We start from the raw sequence: 19,098 nt of genomic DNA on the forward strand, positions 1-19,098 counted from the left end.
ATTTTAGTCGATTAAATCTACAGCTGATTTTTGTTGAACAAAATGTGTTTTGGCGGGACTTGATGCCATCGTAATGACTCGCTGAAAATAGCTGATCTACAAGCCCACAATGCGTCGCAGCGTGACGCGTGTGAGCTTGTAGATCAGCTATTTTCAGCATGCAACCAAGTGTAAAATAAAATGACTTATACTGGATCTATTGTCCACTAGTTCCTCCCTAACATTTTAGTCTAGATTGTATTTGTTGACGAAATGGTCAGTATATTTAGTCTTAGTTTTAGTCATCATTGCACTGCGTCAATCGCAACAGCATCAGACCTTTTGATAACTCTGCCAATTAGAACACTTCCACAGCATGATATTGGGCACTGATGTTTCACTTGAAATTTATTTTTTCCAGGTGAATGGAAACTGTTCCCCCAGCATAACGGACCAGTGGACCCCGCCCAGCATAACGGATCAGTGGGCCCCCAGCACAACAGATTATGGGGGCCCCACCGCAACATATTATGGAACCGCCGGCACAACAGAGTATGGGTCCCCCAGCACAACAGAGTATGGGGTCCCCAGCACAACAGAGTATGGGGTCCCCAGCACAACAGAGTATGGGGTCCCCAGCACAACATATTATGGGGCCCCCAGCACCACAGACCAGTGGGCCCCCAGCACAACAGACCAGTGGGCCCCCAGCACAACAGACCAGTGGGCCCCCAGCACAACAGAGTATGGAGCCCCCCAGCACAACAGAGTATGGGGCCCCCAGCACAACAGAGCAGTGGGCCCCCAGCACAACAGACCAGTGGGCCCCCAGCACAACAGATTACGGGGGCCCCAGTGCAACAGACCAGTGGAGTGAGTGGACCCCCAGTGCACCAGATTTCGGGGCCGCCAGCACAACAGACTACAGGGTCCCCATCAGAACAGACCACGGGGTCCCCAGCACAACATACTACAGGCCACCCCGCACCGCAGACTATGGGACCCCCAGCAGCAGAACAGCACGGCGATTTGGAAGCAGTCATCACTTAGGCTTAGTGAGACGCAACGACACAACGCCAGTGCTGTCACACAAGTAAACTGTCATTCATTCATTGCCAGTAATGCTTTCATAAGAAAATCATGTAAGTTGAACTAATGAAACTTTATTAAAATACACCCGTGTGAAGTGAGGGGCGCTAATATATTAAAGTCTACCTCATGTTGATTAGGCGTTCGTCAACTAAAACTAAGACGAAAAATGCTCGTCGAATACCTTTTTTCACTGACAAAAACTAATGGAAACTAAATGAAAACTAAGCTACGATGACTAAGACTAAATATACTGACAATTTCCTCGACAAATAAAAACTAGACTAAACTGTTAGGAAGGGACTAGTGGACAAGAGATCCAGTATAAGTCATTTTACACTTGGTTGCATGCGGAAAATAGTGTAAAAACACTCATTGCGACGGCATCAAGGCCCGCCAAAATACATTTTAGTCGACTAAATCAACTGTAGATTTAGTCGACTAAATGTCATAAGATTTTAGTCTAAAACTAGACTAACGCTAAGACATTCCAGGTGACTAAAATGTGACTAAAACTAAATTAAGTTTCAGTCCAAAGGCTATGATTAAACATTACTATAAAACAACACAGGTAATGGTGATTTAAGACAAACGGTGCCAACACAAACATTAAACGCTATCAACAAGAAAGAGACAATATGACGTAAACGACACATTATGACGTAAATTCTCCCTTCAAAACAACTTTGAACTAAAGACAAACGTTAAACCTGTGCCCCTCAAAAAAACGATTAAATTGAGGTTTTGTATAGTAGTCGCTGTCTGACACAAAGCTTGTATCCATGTATAACTTATTATAGTGTGCTCGAGTAGCAAGCCCATTATTGTTGGGATACTGTATCGGTATTGGTAAAGGATCGGATCGGCCCTTATTTGGTCATATCGGCGAATATGCCAGTCTAACCACCGATCCGACACAGGGGTTAACACTATGGCAAGTAAATAAAATGTTGGGGCATCTGGAGTTTGCTTTCGAGTTGCCCAAACTGCAAGTGCACATTTGAGTGAGGGGTCTGCTATAAACACAACACAAGATATATATATAGCTGTAAACACTATTCCCAGTCGGGATGGCAGATCTACCATCTTACAAAACGTCACTTCCTGACGTGTTGTAAGCTTGTAGATCACCTATTTCCGCTATTTTGAAAGGTTTTTGAAAAATATGAAAAATTATTAAATGTGTCAGTGATTTCTTTCTATGTGCAGTTGTCCTGTGCAGTGTGTGATTACGAAGCATAAAGGGCAAACGCTCCCAATGTTCAATGCCAAAAAAACCACAATTAAATTGTTAATTGCAAATCTTTGTTTGACAATCAATTAATCACGACGGGCCTGTTAATGTAAATACATATCATTGTGACCATTTAGACTGGCATACTCGCCGATACCGATCCCGAGACCGGTAACGGAACAACTCTTAATGTGTTATGATCATATTAAAAGGGATATTTTCTCTTCTTTCTCAGGTCAAAGATGTGACTTGAGGGTCTGACCTCTCTGGAACAGACTATATACTTCTTCTCCGGACACAACCAGCATCACTTTCAATGTCAATAAAATGTCAACTGATGTATGAGTTTGTGTTCGTATTGACATTGCAATCAACACATAGAGCACCGAAGTCTGACGTCAATATCGGTAGAGGTTCATGTACTTTTTTATTTGCATTGTAATCCCGATTTCCCCATAAGGGGATTTTAGATCGCCTCATATAAGAACTGTTTGAATAATTTAAAAAAAATCATCCAGGCTGTTTCACTCATATAGATATGAAGAATCAAACTGACTGATAGGAAACACTATTGTTAAACTGCTGCTGAATTAGTTACATTTTTGCTAGAAACAGACTGGATCAGATCCTAGATGGGTAACCGGTAGAAGCAAATGCATAACATGCTGCAACCCTTAACTCTTCAGTGAATAAAACATTATTTCCACCAATCGTATAGTATAGTATAGTATAGTATATTAATACTGTTGTCTACCTGCTCTTCTACTGAGACATTACAATACTGTGGCCAACTAGGACACCTACTGACTGATGATGGGTATTGCATGAAGGACAGTCGAGGGCAAGGCATATTATATAGTCTCACCAGCCATAGACATTTTCAAATGCTCCCATCATACAGCCTGGAGCAACGGAAGCTCTGAAAGTGACAGATTTGTCCTAATACAATCAAATTAAGCCTATATATAGCTTGATGCTTGTCGGAAATGGAAATTCAAAAATAAAATTATATATATATTTTAAAAGACTTTTTCGTGAAACGGAATGACTGCTTCCTTTTCTCAGCTCTCTCAGACCTCTGTTCAGCCGAGCCACTATTAAGAGTTCAACAGTAGAAATGTCAGTGCTTGCAGCTATAGAGGGCTGGCCAATATAACTGACAATAAATAAAATGTACATATGTATAGGCCAGGAGTGGCTTATTGTCGGTATCAGTTGGTAACACGCAGGAGTCTGTCCCCGTTACAATGCGCTAGACCCCTGGGTGATGGAGGCTGAGGTGGAGCGCCACACCTACCATCAGCTCCCAGTACTTCCCGCATGACTTGCTACAAGCCATAGGCTGGTTTGGTGGTGCCCGGGATCAAACCCATGAAGGTGAGAGCTCTCTACCGACTGAGCTACCCGGACACTAAATGTACAAGAGTGTACAAAATGAACCCAAATACACTTCCAGTGTTAAATGAACACTGAGGATTTTACAGAGTAGATTAAGGTTGTCAGATAATCAAAATCAAATGATCAGAATCGGATCGGGAGTGATTTCTTTCCCCTACATTTTGTCACTTATGTAATACTATTATTTTTAAATGATTTTCTAAAGATTTCCACGTAAATTCAAAAATGTTCATGAGTTGAAAACAAATTCAAACTGTTTCCATAAAGAATCACACAGATGAAATAAAATAGTCAAATAAATCCCCTAAATTGGAAACATATGTTTAAGAAGTTACAGATCTGCAAGCTTGCAGTGCAGTGAGAAGCCGAAGCCGTGAGCTTGTACATTTCACTATAGTTTGGGTCTGAGTGAAACGTCTGATTTCTCCTAAAATGTTTGGGAACCACTGGTCTAATGCATATCAAACTGGTGGACCTAGAAATTCAACATGTCGAGAATCACTGTTTTAACTCTCTTGTCGCTCTCAGCCCGTCTGTGGAATGCTAGCCACAGCTTTATGTTAAAACAAGGAGAGGAACGTGCCACAAAACTCCAAGCAACACAACTATGTTTAACTGAAAGCCTAACGTCATGTGATTATTCCAGGTGTGTTATGAGGGAATACACATGTAGCCATTGTCAAAATACCAAAATACTGGATGTTTGGTGAATTATACAATCAGCATTTGACTCTGACTGCTTGTCAGCGGGGTCCCACTAGTTCCTCCCAGTTAAAATATGCTTATTTGGTGGGATTATATTCTTTTTTTTGGGGGGGTCCCCAGTTCAAATATGATTATTCTCACAGCCTGAAAAGGTTGAGAAGACTCCGGACTACTATATAATAGACGACGGCAGTTGTCGGCGTTCCCTCTTACCGTCTGCAGAGACGAACTGGCCCACGGCGGAGGAGATGCCTCCGCTGCCTTCCACAAACTGCACCTCGGAGACGATGATGTTGTCCTCGAGCACGGAGCCGCAGCTGGTGCACACCGCGTTCCCTCTGGCCTGGTCCAAGTCGATGTCGGAGCAGCCGCAGTTCTTACACAGCCGGGGCGCCATGGTTGACGACGTGGCGCCGCTTCTGTTGGGACACAAAATGGTATAGTTCTCGAAACTGTTTCAAAGTCAAAGAGCCCCCTCCAAAATGATATACGGTATATGCGGCTGCCCCGAATATACAGTTACATTTAGTTAAAAATCCTTGCTTTTATATATAGCAAACACTCAGAATATATTAATGTACCATGTAACACTTAGTTTAACAAAGAAATATCACTTTATACATTATCAACTGTGGTGGTGCATATTTGGTGTTCCTGCTCTTCTATTGACACGTTTAGTGGTATGGTAATGCCACCTATTGGTTGAGAAGAGGAACTGCCTGTCGTGCCTGAACGTCTACAGTACATTTCTCCCCGAGGGCGAGCAAGCAGGGAGGCTCTATAGTAGCTTAGTGGTAGAAAATGCAGCACTTGGGCCAGGAGAACCGAGTTTGAATCTCAGCTATGATGAAATTGTGGTTACATTTCTAATTACATTTTAATTAAATTAATTGGTGCAGCTTATAAAAGTGTATGAACAATCTATCTAGGAGTGTATGTAATGTTTTTTATTAAAGCTTTTGATACACTGCTTACTGGTCTGCTGGGGTTATGCTACAATGCTCTGTCATGTCAAGTCTGGTCAATGTTAAAACTATACTAATGGGGATGCAGGTTATTTTTGCATTATAGTGCTGTTGAACTTATTTAAATTGTTGTTACTGATTCAACCTGAGATGAGTTGCTACTTGCTAGTGTACTGTACACACACACACACACACACACCACAACATGTTGTGACTTTTAAAACCAGTGTTCCCCCTAGCCAGAAGCAAACAAACAAACAAATACAAATATGTTGAACATTATAATGTCTTCTGCATGCATATATTACCTTGCATTTCTATTCAATTAATTTGAACATACAGTATATATTTACGTCTCTACAGTGCCCCCCTGTAGAGACGGCACTGACGTGTAGCCAGCCCCAGTATGTTCCCTCAGTCGACAACATGGGCGACAACGATAACAAAATATTCTTGAGTCTGAGAGATCAAATGGTGGCCCGTGGCTCAAATGCTGACTAAATAATAGACATTGAAATTAAAACGGTTGATTACGGCAGCTCTAAGGGGGTTATTAACACGGGTAGTTACATAGCCCGGACACGAACCTGGGACCTTGTGGTTCCCGTGCGGCCTCTCTATCCACTCAGCTAAGTAGTGTAAACACAGGACGTCACTACAGCGACGATCATAATAACTCGAAACTACCAGAGCAACTGAAATACAACGAGCAATACGTTCATAGATAAACTTACCGGCAGATATGCAGATAAAAACAACAGATATATTAAAAAATAAATAAAAATAAAAAGTGGGGGCAAATACAGCAGGATGTTTGGCGCTAAGTTCGTTTCTTAACGTGGTATTTGAATGAGTTTCGGCAGAGATTGCATGATGATGCTCGTGGTTATTAACAAATTAACCACCGTGCCAATATCATGGAATAATATTGAGAAGAAATGTTGTGATAGTTCAATCGATTAGGTCTGTTGTTTTGCTGCTGAAGCGGCGGGTGGAGATGACGTAGACAATCCAACTCGTTGTGGGGTTTATTTTAAACGCTGCTACTTAAAACACACATTTTCAACTCATTTCAACGCCTTTGTTATTTATTCAGTAAGTACATTAACAGTCATATGTAATAGCATTGCTCCTGCTCAGGGGAGGGAGTTGGAATAGGGTTCTTTTCGCACCCCGGTACCCACAACGGCGTTGTTTTGCGATGGTTCCGTCCGCCGACCGGGAGGCTCAGTCGCGTGGTGATGGCGTCAGTGTGTTGCCAACTCTCGTGAAAGAAATGAGCCAACCCACCTCGAGTTGGCTTGTATTGGCTCGAAACAAGCCAATACAAGCAATAATATGGCATATAGTCATCATAAAAGCAATTAGATGCATACATCATTATAATGACTTTATGGGTCTATACCATTTTATGTTTTGGTCATTTATTATACATACAGCCAGGGTTTAAGACCAAGACCAGACCCATTATGTTGTTCAATGTCATTCACACTCCCTTAAACCTATATGGAATATGGAATTCTATTTATCAATTAAAGAAATGTTGCTTGTTAGATTAATTTGCCAAAGCCACCGCATTTTTAAAACAAGCCCACTGTCTGTCACTGAGCATCTCACCCTTTCCCCCCTCAACTCTGGGGGAAAAAACAAGCCAATAGTTGCGGAACTTAAGCCAACATGGCAACACTTTGTTGCGCGGTCATTGGAAAGTGGACTAGGGTGTAGAATGAAGGATCGGTTCACGCTGCAGTTTGCAGATCCGGTCGAGAGCGGATACGGACACTGCCCGTGTTGTAGTCTGTGAGTGTGTGCGTGCGAAATGAGCGGATCATACAGAACACTGTAGGCGGTCCGCGGACAGAGCAGCAAGTAGCTCTGTTTACAACATGCGGTACCATGAACTGTATGTGCTTTCACCATTTTCAACAGTTTTTATTATATTTTGACAGTGACACTTGCTGCTATGGCAATGTAAAGGTATGTTTTCTCATGCCAATGAAGCTCATTTTAATTGAAATTGAAGTAGGAAGAACTTAGAAGCATTTGCGGGAAATGAAGTGAACATGAAGTGGGACCAACTGGAGCTGAACCCCAGAATCATCAGCGCTGTGCAAAGAGGTAGTACATTTCAGTGGGTTTCAACCTTTTTCACACATCAAAAGGCCCATTACATTTATTCCACTCTTGAGCAACGGACCACCATTTCATTTGTTGAGATTTAGCCTCTCGATGAGACCCAAATTCCAATACTAAAGTAACTAAAGAATAGTTTGTTATCGTTGGATGTGATTTTGCCCAACACAGTTCCATGTGGTAAATGCTGTATTGATGTTGGTATTGGTACATTAGCAGAGATAATAAACGTTGATCATAATAACAAGAGAACTACATTCTCAAATGTGTAGACTTCTTGTAAAATACGTAATGCATATGTATAACAAATAACAATAATTTCACTCTTGAGAATGTAAAATGAAACCAATGATTTTTAAGGGTCCAAATTATCAATGGCATTCCCACCATAGTGATGTCACTGTGAAGGAGTTAAATTCATGCTTGTCAATACCACATGATGATGAGTAGTTACTTATAAAACAAAATGCTGGGAGTTGAATTATTTTATCAGCATTCATCAGCATGTGTTAAAAATGTGGATGGGGTTTGCATGGCATTACTCCTGACAGCTGTCTAGGGTAATATTAATATCTGTATGTACAGCCGCCAGTCATATATAAATTGGGCCTCTGCATTAATTACTTCCTTAACATGTGTTACTACCAGTAATGAAGGCTCTGTTCCATTTAGTGTGGCACAGTGGTTCTCAAACCTTTTAATGTCAAGGACCCCCATTGACTCTGAGAGTGTACAAATTATGGGTCCATTTATTTGGTTCCATGAGTTACACACATCTGTAAGGGTCCATTCGGAACCCCCTCAAGGAACCATGATGGCACCAGTGTAGCAGAGTGCCTCACAACCTCAGCCTGATGGCCTGAAAGTCTAATATCTCCCACGAGTTACAAGGATATACCTTTGGCTTGGCTTTCCATGCGGTGAGACCCGGGTGCGATTCCCAGGCGTTACACCTGGACCACACTTTGAGACCCAATGGTGTAGCAGTCGTGTTTCCAGCGAGCCAACATGCACAATATCAATCAGCACCCTGACTCTGTTTGAGTATAATTGGTAACACCTGTGAAGTAAGTAACAAAGTAATCCGAGTTCCCAGAAAAGTTTTTGCTAGCTCCCGCATTACAAAAGGGAGGTGAAAAGGCCCAATTTATTCGCAGTGCATAGAGCCTAGTAGTATGTGGAGCATGTAATATCACCTGTTGGCACACAAAGCGAGTCTTTCTAGTTTCTGTCCCTCCCCGAGCATCAAAGTGCGAAAGTGACTCCTCCGCCATGACGATGTGGTGTTCTTTCAGCCGAGGTGAAGTCGTTCAAGGAGATCCTGGTTCTGTCGGCAGCAGACCTGCAGCGGAGAACGCGACTGTCCAGGAGCGACGTTCAGCAGCTGCAGAAGGCCGTGGCTGCATCCTACCAGAGGCACACACCTGTTACAGGTACACACACTACACGCACGCGCATGCACACACATGGTTGGGCCTGTCTATGCAGTATGCACTGACATTCTTTACACCTTAAATGTTTTTGCCCCAGTCAGTCTGTGTGTCTGTCGGTGTCTGCAAGCAGCTAATCTGTTCCATATGCCAAGTAAGAACCTTTTAATTGGCCGCATGGTGGTGCCCCCAATAGCCCACTTGACGTTTTGACCTATAACCCTTTGTGTGTACCACGGAATGTGATGATTTGATTGGCTGAGCACGGAATGTGATGTATGATGATGTTTTATGTTTTAATCAAACTTTAGTCTTCTGAAATGTCATGGTTTAAATATCAGGGTTAGGGTTATCAGACTCTAATCCTAAATATCATACGATTTTAGTCAACTAAATCTACAGTTGATTTTGTCAACAAAAATGTATTTTGGCAGGCCGTGGCGTATTACCTAATTTCTCACTTGTGTGTGTGTGTGTGTGTGTGTGTGTGTGTGCGACTGTGTGCGTGCGACTGTGTGTGTGTGTGTGCGTAGCTCTGCAGGTGTACCGTGGCCAGTGTCCCTGGTTGGACTCGGGCCAGAGACTCAGCGTGTCTTGCCCGGTCCTGGACGCCCTGCTGAGGGGAGGCCTGCCTCTCAGGGGCCTCACGGAGCTAGCGGGGCCCTCAGGAGCCGGAAAGACCCAGCTGGCCCTTCAGCTGTGTCTGTCAGTCCAACTACCTGCCGAGTACGGAGGACTGAATGCTGGTTAGTACTAGTAGCCCTGACCGCCATTAGTCCAATACTTGTTTGTTTGGCTTAATTTGTTATATTAATTATCTAATATTTGGAAGAAAGAAAATAGGATATATAAGCAAGTTTATGTTAACCCATTTAGGCCTGACTGACATTGAAATGTAAATCCTGACAGTTTTCTGAAATACCGTACCTATGTTTCTATGTCAGTGGAGCTCAATATTTCATGTCAAGGACCCCAAATATTGTAATTGGCCGCCGATCCCCATCTGAAAATATGTTATTCCAGGAACCCCTCAGAAGCAAAGGTCTGGGTTAAAAACGTTCGCTCTGAAAGAATATATATTCAAAGATTTGTGTCACATTTTCACGATTAAAAAAAAATAGCAGATCTACAAGCTCATAGCGCGGCGAATATAGGGACACCGGAAGTTTTCCGGAATGCATTGGAGTCTATGGGCTCACGCGAGTACATGAACCACGTGTCCGGGGCTGTTTTCTGCCCCCTCAATGTCGCAACTCTGTCTATACTGGGACTGCTCTGGGACAGCCCTACTGTTTAGTCCACACAATAACCAGTCCTTTTGGGGCTCCTTGGCATGAGAACATTTGAGAACTACTGATATAGAAGGCACGTGTGTGTGTGTGTGTGTGTGTGTGTGTGTGTGTGTGTGTGTGCGCCAGGAGCAGTGTACATCTGTACAGAGGACCCCTTCCCCATCAGACGCCTGATGCAGCTCATTTCCCATCATGCCGAGCTACGAGCGGACGTTCCTGATTGGCTGCTGGCCAGCCGGTCGTTCTCTGACAACATCTATATTGAACACATGGCTGACCTGGTGAGACCCAACATGCGAAACCTCATATCTCCCTATTTCATAGTTTTATGCTTTAATTTATTAATGTTTAATTATATTCATTAGCAGTTGTGTTGCTGCTTGCAGCTTACCTTTCCCATAAAACAGAGTCCACGCGCAGATGTAGATGTTCCCATTTTGGGAACCAGTGGTTCTAAATGATAGTTTGGAATCAAATGGACCCTTATGGGTCTATAACTCTGAGAGTGTACAAACTCAAATTAATATTGATTTTACAATATAAATTGGGGGGTCCCAGAGATAGAAATGCCGTTAAATGGGGGTCCGTAGACTAATGCATGTCAAACTGGGGGTCCTTGAAATTTAACGGGTTGAGAATCACTGCTAGAGCCGCAGAAGTCTTCTCTTATGGGGGGTCCCTGGCATATCTCTTCACATGGGGTTCTACGGGCTAATTAGTAATTAGTGTCAATGTGGGGGGGGGGGAACCACTGGTGTGTAGACATTAACGTCCCATAGCCTGAAGGGATGCAACGCTCTGATTGGTGCAGAAACACAGAGGCTTCCGGTTTCAGACTGAAACTTCAAAAATAAAAATGACCGATAGAGCCATTGCGCCCCATCTTTAACCACGTTAAACCTGTGTGTGTGTGTGTGTGTGTGTGTGTGTGTGTGTTCAGACAGACTTGCAGCTCTTCCTGAAGCAGCGGTTGGCGGTCCTGTTGTCGTCCGGTCGGGTTCGTCTGGTCGTCGTGGATTCGGTCGCCGCTCTCTTCAGGTCAGAGTTCACCGCCAGAGAGGTCATCCAGAGGTCACGCTGCCTGCTAGCGTTAGCCGCTACGCTGCATCGCCTGAGCCACGCCCACAACACACCTGTCCTCTGTCTTAACCAGGTGGGGGGCGTGTGTGTGTGTGTGTGTGTGTGTGTGTGTGTGTGTGTGTGTGTGTGTGTGTGTGTGTGTGTGTGTGTGCGTGCGTGGATTCAAGTTCTCCGTCGTGAGGATTCCATATTGGCCATTTTTATGAGATCAGTGCAGATCAGGTAAAAAATAAATATGGAAAAAGTTGAGTAAATAACAGATCTACAAACTCGCATCGCATCATGAATGTGACACGATATGAGCTTGCATATCTCCCACTTTCTGAAGAAAATGTTATTCAAAAAGCACACGAAAAGAAAACGCTATATATACTGTACCTGTACATGGCACACACACAACAACCAAAAAAGGGGTTCCCGTCTTGAAAAATAGCAGATCTACAAGCTCATAGCGCGCCACCGAGTGGCGCGCTATGAGCTTGTAGGTCTGCTATTTTTGAAAAATCGAAGAGCGACTGACATAGAAGACATTTTTTAGAATCTGATCTCAGGTCAGAATGGAAAACTGTCCGGATGTAGAAGACATTTTTAGAATCTGATCTCAGGTCAGAATGGGTTAAGAGCGTCTGCTCAATGCCTACATTGTAAATTGTCAATGTCACTGATCTAGGATGTTGTTGTGGCTTCTCTCCGCAGGTGACTGACGTTGTGGACAGGTCAGACCCTGTTGCCTGCAGCTTTGGGTAAACACTGTTCTTATGAATAAAATGTATTCCTCTGTATCTGTATGGTAGAGTATGCTATAAGCAAGGGCTAATTCATAATTTAGAATTAAAACCCGACAGGGTGATTGGGCCGAAGGGTTGCATTTCTCAACAACGACCGGCGTTATATTATTTATTGTATATTGCACGGCTACTTAATTCATGAACTGATCCAAAAGTATAACCAAAGTATTTCCTTGCTTATGGTAATGCTTATGGTGTTGCGCTGGGTGGTCACGGTCGCCTCAATGTTTGGTTACTGCGTCGTCTATTTGCATTGCCCGTTTGTTTTCCATGGCTGCCATGTTGGGTACAGCACAACATCAAGCAGCGCAGCAGGTGCTCCGAGTCTTTGATCAGACATGCGGCCCGTTATTGAGTTCATCGGTCATTATCCAGGTTCAAATCAGGTGGTAGAAGAGGAAAGTCGCATTGCGCTGTTTTATTACAGTTTAGTTTAAACAATGTTTAGGTGCATTTAAACAATGTTTAAATTCAATGTAACAATGTCTGTCTGTCTGTCTGTCCTGGCTGTCTGTCCATCGGTCTGCCCACGTGTCAGTCAGGTGTGCAGTGACGTGCTGCCGGCGCTGGGTCTCGTCTGGGCCAATCAGGTGACGGTTCGGCTGATGCTGAGGCGTCTCCGGGACAACCAGGCGGTCGCCAGGGGCGACCAGACCAGCGTCCTCCGCAGGCTGGAGGTGGTGTTCGCTCCTCACCTGCCCACAGACAGCTGTCTCGCTGCCGTCTGGAGGGAAGGAGTGACGGGTGTCAGACAGACCGCTGTCTCACTGCCGTCTGGAGGGAAGGAGTGACGGGTGTCAGACAGACAGCTGTCTCACTGCCGTCTCTGGAAGCAAAGGAGTGAGACAGGTGTCCCACAGACAGGCTGACAAGCTGTCTCACTGCCGTGACATTTACATTTACAGGTGTCGGCACAAGACATGATGTGACAGATGTCTAACGTCATCATGTGGCAGATGATTGACGGGTTGTCTCTAATGTCAATTCTTGACATAATTGACAGGTGATTGACAGGCGTCAACGCGCACACACAGAGCACGTTGAAAATCACCTCAAAAGTGTTCCATGGATTTACTGCAGGGAACTCGACCTTTTCAATGTGAAGGACATTAGGACATAAGACATTAGACCACTGGATTACTGTACATATTTTACATGTTTTTTGCCTTGCTTTTGTTTGTTTTAAATACGTTCTTGTTATTCTTTAATTGTTTTGTGCTATTGTTAAATACAGTTTTGAGTATGTGTACATAATAAAATGCTTTATTAAGGACATGTGTGGTTACCTACTTACTTTTTTAAGATATCTTTTGGGGATTGTTTTGCCTTTATTGATGGATAGTAAGTTGACATGAAAGGAGGGAGGCAAAGTTCGTCGGGATCGGGATTCGAACCGCATTATTGTAATGCTGGATTACCAGCTAAGGTGCCTGGACCGCTAAGGCCATTACCTACTTACTTTAGGTAATCATTTATTTTTCAACGGCACTGGAAGAGGTTCTTTTCCAAAATAATTATTACAAATAAATGATAAAAAAGGTAAAAGAAAAACCACAGCCTCCTCACATATTAGGACAATATCAGTCACCAGAAAAAATGTTGGGTGTTTTTGCTGAATCTATCATGGTAAGGGTCCATTTGGTTCCATTTGTACACTCTCAGAGTTATGGGGGTCCTTAATTAAAGATTGAGAACCACTGCACACTAAATGGAACAGAGCCTTAGTATGTCTGATGTAAGCCTACTTCTCCCTTCAATAACTTCTAGACTAGACTCACCCACACACATATAAGTAGCCTACTTAAAATAATAAAATAATCACACAACTTGTAATGTAATGGTATGCCAAGCAGCCACGTAGAGGGCTTGGTGTCAACGCACGCTGACGACTCAGCTTCAGAACTAAACAGCTTCAGAACTAATCTCAAGAACAGTTTTGGAGCTGTGCTCGATTCAAAGGAAAACAGGACACTGTCCTTATATTATCATCACTTTACCCAAAGTGTGACTGCCATAATAAGTTATTTAAATAATAATAATACCCGAACTTATTTGGAGGACGCGAGTTGAATGGTGTAGGTCTCGATTTATTTATTTATTGTACGTTGTTGAAAGCTATTAAAGGCCTATTCATATACCCCGGTAGTCCGGTTTTCGGTGAAGAGGTGACCACCGAAAACTACAACATGACATAGCGCTCACTGTTTTTTCACCTCTTGGGTGGGACTATGAAAATGGGACTATGAATAGGCCTTATTTAGTGAATGATACATTGGAATAATACAATAAAAATATGGTCTATCAAATACCAGAGCCATAGCCGAGAGAGCGGCGCCATTGAGGGGTCAGAAAACAGCACATGAGCACTGTTCATGCAGCCCTGCCCTGGAGTGTGACAATAATTGGAGTTTGAAATACATTGAGGGCGGTGCAAATATTAGCAATATTAGACAACTGTTTTAAAGGATTGCACAGTGACAACTAAAGTCTCTGTAACGTTTGATGCACTAAAAAATGATGTAAAATTAAGGAATTTAAGATCATTAAAGCCATGGCCTGTTGTTGCCCGCGAGTCCAGTGCATTCTGCCAACTTCCAGTCCAGGACTTGTCACTAGTCTTCGCCTAGTCTCGCGTATCCAGAAAACTATTCCACAATCTCGAAATAGTCTGGCAACGCAAGACTATACTCTTCGCCTATAGCACTTTGCCAATATAGAAGTCTATGTAGAAGAGCCACCATTGGAGTGGCCCCATGAAGTGAATGGATCCTATAATAAGTGTCTATCTAAATTCTAAACAATACTGGTATAGATATGTTGATTGATTGTTCATACATTTACAGACATTACTGGGTATAGGCTATTGTTTATTTAATCCTAAACATCACTCTGTTTCACTTCCACTTTGACTAGGAATACCTGTTAATACTGTAATATACTGTTGGTGTACTGAGAGTACTTTTATACTGTTTAATAGTCAGTGTACTGAGAGTATGCCTACTTTTATATGTATAGTACCTTCTGCAGGGAGCTCACTATATTATGCTAATCCCAGGCGGTCCAAGTGCAGAGGGCCAAGACTTCCACTTTTGAGAAGTATCCCCAATTAATTACATTTACTCCACTACATTTCAGAGGCAAATATTATACTTTTACTCCACTGCAGTTATTTGAAACCTTTAGTTACTAGTTAGGCTACTTTGGAGATTTGGGTTATTATTACAACATAGGCCTACATTAACCAACTTTAACCCTATACACGGAAATAGCTGATATATCTGTTATACAAGATCACTTCCATTGTGATGTGACACATTGTGAGCTTGTAGATCTGCTATTTCCTACAGATTTTTTAATTCATTTTATAAATTAGAAAACTTGTGAAATGGGACATTCTGCATAATGAGTACTTTCTACTGTTGGTATAGGCTACTTGAAGTTCTACATTAGTATAAAGTAGTTCTACATTAGTATGAAGTAGTTCTACATTAGTATGAAGTAGTTCTACATGCCAATAGCCTATACTTTTGTACTTACTCAAGTTCATTTTGAATTACAGACTTTTACTTGTAACAGAGTGTTTCTACATTGTAGTATTGATACTTTTACTTTAGTAAAACAAAAAATGTGAGTAAGCTACTTTTTTCCACCACTTAATTTCATGCCATTATAATCATGACCCAATTTGGACTGATTGGTAATTGGTTCATATGAAGCAACTTTACCAAGTCCTACAAAGCTCTCTGGGAAAGCAGTTTCATGGGCTGAAGCATTTACAAACTGACATGTGAGTCTATAGTTTTGGCTTGACACACCAAATCACGTCTTTGTAGTGATATTTATTTTTTAATTTATTATTGTGACAATTTAATTCATAATTTGAAAGGCATTCATGTTGCAGATGTGACTGTTACCAGATGTGCCATTCCAACTCTTCGTGCTTTCCTGATCTTTTTTCCTGATTTTTTAATTTATTTTCTAAAAATGCATGTTTTCCATGCAGGCATTATTCACTGATGGCATTGCCATTGATAATGAACTTTATTTATATAGCACCTTTCAGAGCAAGGTTCCAAAGTGCTGTACAGTACAAGGTTAAAAAAACACAAACAACATATAATAATCAAGGGCAGTTTAAAAACTAGAAACATAAAGAAAAGAAGACAACATAGCAGCAGTTAAAAATGAACAATCTCCTATATAAAGGGTCAAAAACATTCTGTGTAAAGGTGAGTTTTCAAAAGTGACTTAAATACAGGCACAGATGGTGCTAATCTTACATGCACCGGTAGAGCATTCCATAGTCTATGGGTGCCCGGGCGGCCGACCACCTCTGGTAGAGGGTATGCAATGCACATGCATAAAGTGCATGGGAAATCGAGTGGCAAAGTGAGTGACAAAGTTAATTTAATGTTGTTTAAAGTCATTTCATAAAATCAGATAGGACTTTTCTGTTTGGATGTACGGGCTGTCAAGACGCGAATGCCTATACTGAGCTTGTAGAGCTGCTATGTTTGGAAAAAACAAGTTGAATATTTTTATTTGATGATTTGATTTGTGTTTAATCATCTCAATCTGCAAAGTAACTGCAGGCAAACGTAGTAAAAAGTAGATTTATGAAAGGGACAAAATAAGTTGGATAATATATGGAGATAAGAATCTTCTGCCTGACAGCAGCAATAAGTACAATTAGGTATATCAAGAAATGTAAACACTGGCATGTTACATAATTATTATTGATCATAGACGTATTGATAATAGCCACTAGTCAATCATTATCTAAACAATTGATATAACATGTTGTTGACATCACATGAAGTGATGTAATTTTTAAGTATAGCCTTGCAGAGCCCAACTAACTAAACAGAGTTCATCATCATCATCATCATCCTCATCCTCATCCTCATCCTCATCCTCATCCTCATCCTCATCCTCATCCTCATCCTCATCCTCATCCTCATCGTCATCATTATCATCATCACCATTGTCGTCACCGTCGTCATCATCATCATCATCTTCGTCGTCATCATCACCATCACCACCATCGTCGTCATCATCCTCATCATCATCCTCATCGTCATGTCTAGCTACGTCATCCACAATCACACTGATCGTCCCCGGTAACATCCTCAGCGCTTGACTCCAAACGAACGGGAAGAGAGTTTCGGAGAAGGCGTGCGTGAAGGTGTGTATGTGCGCGTCCTCCGCGTCGGGGTCGGAGAATGACAGCGTTCCTTCATCCCAGTCCAGCTGGACTCGGATCCTCTGAGGATTCCGCTTCAATGAGAGAACAGTGACTGGCCCTGAGGAGGAGGAGGATGCTGTGTACTCCCCTTCTCGTATGTCTATCCTCCAGTGTGGGCCGCCGGCCTCTCCCTTGCGGCGATAAGACTCTGCCAACACGCCCAGCGTCCAGCATGCAGTGTCTTCGACCTCGACGGTCCAGCTGTGAGTCCCCGAGTTAAAGCCCTTTGAACCAAGGACGACGGCCAGGTGATCGAACCTCTCCGGGTTGTCCGGCAGAAGTTTCCATTCTCGCCATCCCACACTGGTCAGATCGTCAGACATGGTGTATGCTGGAAAAGCAGTGTTGGGGTCCAGAATGACAGGAGTGTAGGAGACAATGTCCTTCATCTTGTACCACACTCTGAAGGTCAGGTTGCCCAGGTGTTTGGCCACGTCTATCAGTGCTCCCGGACCCGGAACCAGCTGTGGGTCCTGCAGTGTGAGTAGTGTGTAGTTCTGCAGGAACGAGATGTGTTCGGCTCTCAGCTCCTCCTCTATGGCGCTGATGTTGTTTGAAAGGGTTAATATGTCTCTGTTCAGACCCTCAATCTTCTCCATCATCGTCTGACTCTTCCGCTGCTCTTCCTCCCTCAGTGCAGTGATGCTGGCCTCCTCTTCATATAGTAGAAACTGATGAAGCTTATTAAACTGTTCCTCAATCTGCCTCTCTGTGTGTCGGGCCTGGATCCCAATGTGTTCCGCTGTTCTGTACATTTTTATTTTAACTTCATTAAAGGCCTCCAGTTTCTCCTGTAAAGGCTTCAGTGATCCCCGGACTTCCTCCTTGTGCTCCAGAGCAGCATCACCGATGGGTCTGAAACAGTGGTCGGTGTGGTTTTCTGAATGAAGGCACACTTCACACACTGGCTGTTGACACTCCAGACAGAACAGTTGGAGTTTCTCAGCATGCAGACCGCAGAGATGATCTTCAGACCCCGATGAAGTTCTCTGGCGCTTTGAAGCTCTCTGGTGTCTCTCCTGTATGAAGGCCGCGCACAGGTTCTTCAGAGCCAGGTTACGGGGTGGGTGACCGGTTGAATGTATCTCCTTACAAAGTGGACATTCCTTTATTTCCTTATCTCGCCACCATTCCAGCAGACAGCCATTGCAGAAGCTGTGGCTGCACGACAGCACAACGGGATCTTTGAAGATGTCACGGCACACGGGACAGGAACAATCCTCTTCTGGAAGAGACGATGTAAGTAAGTAAGCAAGTAGCCTTGACGACGTGGAAGCCATTTAATCTCTGAGTGAAGCTATACGAACACGCAGGGAGTCAGGGGTGGTAACTCTCTCTCTCCTCTAGAATGTTCCCTGAAGTTTACTTTCACCGTGAATCCTGGTTCTGGTTAAACTCCGGCGACAAGTTTAAGGAGTTTATAGTATAGCTGTAGAAGTCGGTCCTCCCTCAGTGGAAGTTCGTTTGATGTGATGGGAAATCTTATTCTCCTGCTCTCTCTCTGTGTGTGTGTGTGTGTGTGTGTGTGTGTGTGTGTGTGTGTGTGTGTGTGTGTGTGTGTGTGTGTGTGTGTGTGTGTGTGTGTGTGTGTGTGTGTGTGTGTGTGTGTGTGTCGCGCGTGCGTGCGTGAGAGAGAGATAAAGAGGGGGATGTTAAGAATAACAACCTCCCCTTTCGCATGGTTCATCATGTGAACACAACCTGCTGTAAGACTAGAGCAGTGGTTCTCAACCTGTGGGTCGGGACCTCCAGGAGGGTCC

General features: G+C 43.1%; 3 protein-coding genes across 10 annotated transcripts in view; 1 reads left to right on the forward strand and 2 right to left on the reverse strand.

Annotated features, from left to right (window-relative positions):
* Window positions 1-6,594, reverse strand: part of brf1b (BRF1 general transcription factor IIIB subunit b) — a 48,396-nt gene extending 41,802 nt beyond the window's left edge. The window contains exons 1-2 of one of the 4 annotated variants that reach the window (XM_080790961.1): window positions 6,543-6,594; window positions 4,619-4,824 (exon numbers count right to left, since the gene is read on the reverse strand). In XM_080790961.1, the coding sequence (XP_080647087.1) occupies window positions 4,619-4,802 (184 nt within the window). In that variant the 5' untranslated portion in view covers window positions 4,803-4,824; window positions 6,543-6,594. Of the gene's footprint in view, window positions 1-4,618; window positions 4,825-6,104; window positions 6,321-6,542 lie in introns of those variants that run through there. The other 3 variants (XM_080790964.1, XM_080790962.1, XM_080790963.1) reach the window with 3 other exon arrangements.
* A 678-nt stretch (window positions 6,595-7,272) lies between these two features.
* xrcc3 (X-ray repair complementing defective repair in Chinese hamster cells 3) lies at window positions 7,273-13,344 on the forward strand. 5 transcript variants are annotated; one of them, XR_013965880.1, is made up of 8 exons: window positions 7,273-7,488; window positions 8,799-8,936; window positions 9,467-9,679; window positions 10,352-10,506; window positions 11,166-11,378; window positions 12,002-12,048; window positions 12,632-12,998; window positions 13,108-13,344. XR_013965880.1 is itself a non-coding variant. In XM_080790966.1 (8 exons), the coding sequence occupies exons 1-7, from the start codon at window positions 7,434-7,436 to the stop codon at window positions 12,882-12,884; spliced, it is 1,074 nt and encodes a 357-aa protein (XP_080647092.1). In that variant the 5' UTR covers window positions 7,273-7,433; the 3' UTR covers window positions 12,885-12,889; window positions 12,943-13,344. The 5 variants fall into 5 exon arrangements, 4 of the variants coding, with proteins under 4 accessions (XP_080647092.1, XP_080647091.1, XP_080647093.1 ...); XM_080790966.1 differs by having other exon boundaries at window positions 12,632-12,889; window positions 12,943-13,344; XM_080790965.1 differs by having other exon boundaries at window positions 12,632-13,344.
* Window positions 12,908-18,618, reverse strand: LOC308334538 (E3 ubiquitin-protein ligase TRIM35-like; the record flags this gene model as incomplete). Its single annotated transcript, XM_080791336.1, has 2 exons — window positions 12,908-12,919; window positions 17,185-18,618. The coding sequence occupies 2 exons, from the start codon at window positions 18,616-18,618 to the stop codon at window positions 12,908-12,910; spliced, it is 1,446 nt and encodes a 481-aa protein (XP_080647462.1).
* Window positions 18,619-19,098: the final 480 nt, after the last annotated feature.

This window comes from Protomyctophum bolini (genome assembly GCF_963924005.1).
Source record: "Protomyctophum bolini genome assembly, chromosome: 19".
NCBI lineage: Eukaryota > Metazoa > Chordata > Actinopteri > Myctophiformes > Myctophidae > Protomyctophum > Protomyctophum bolini.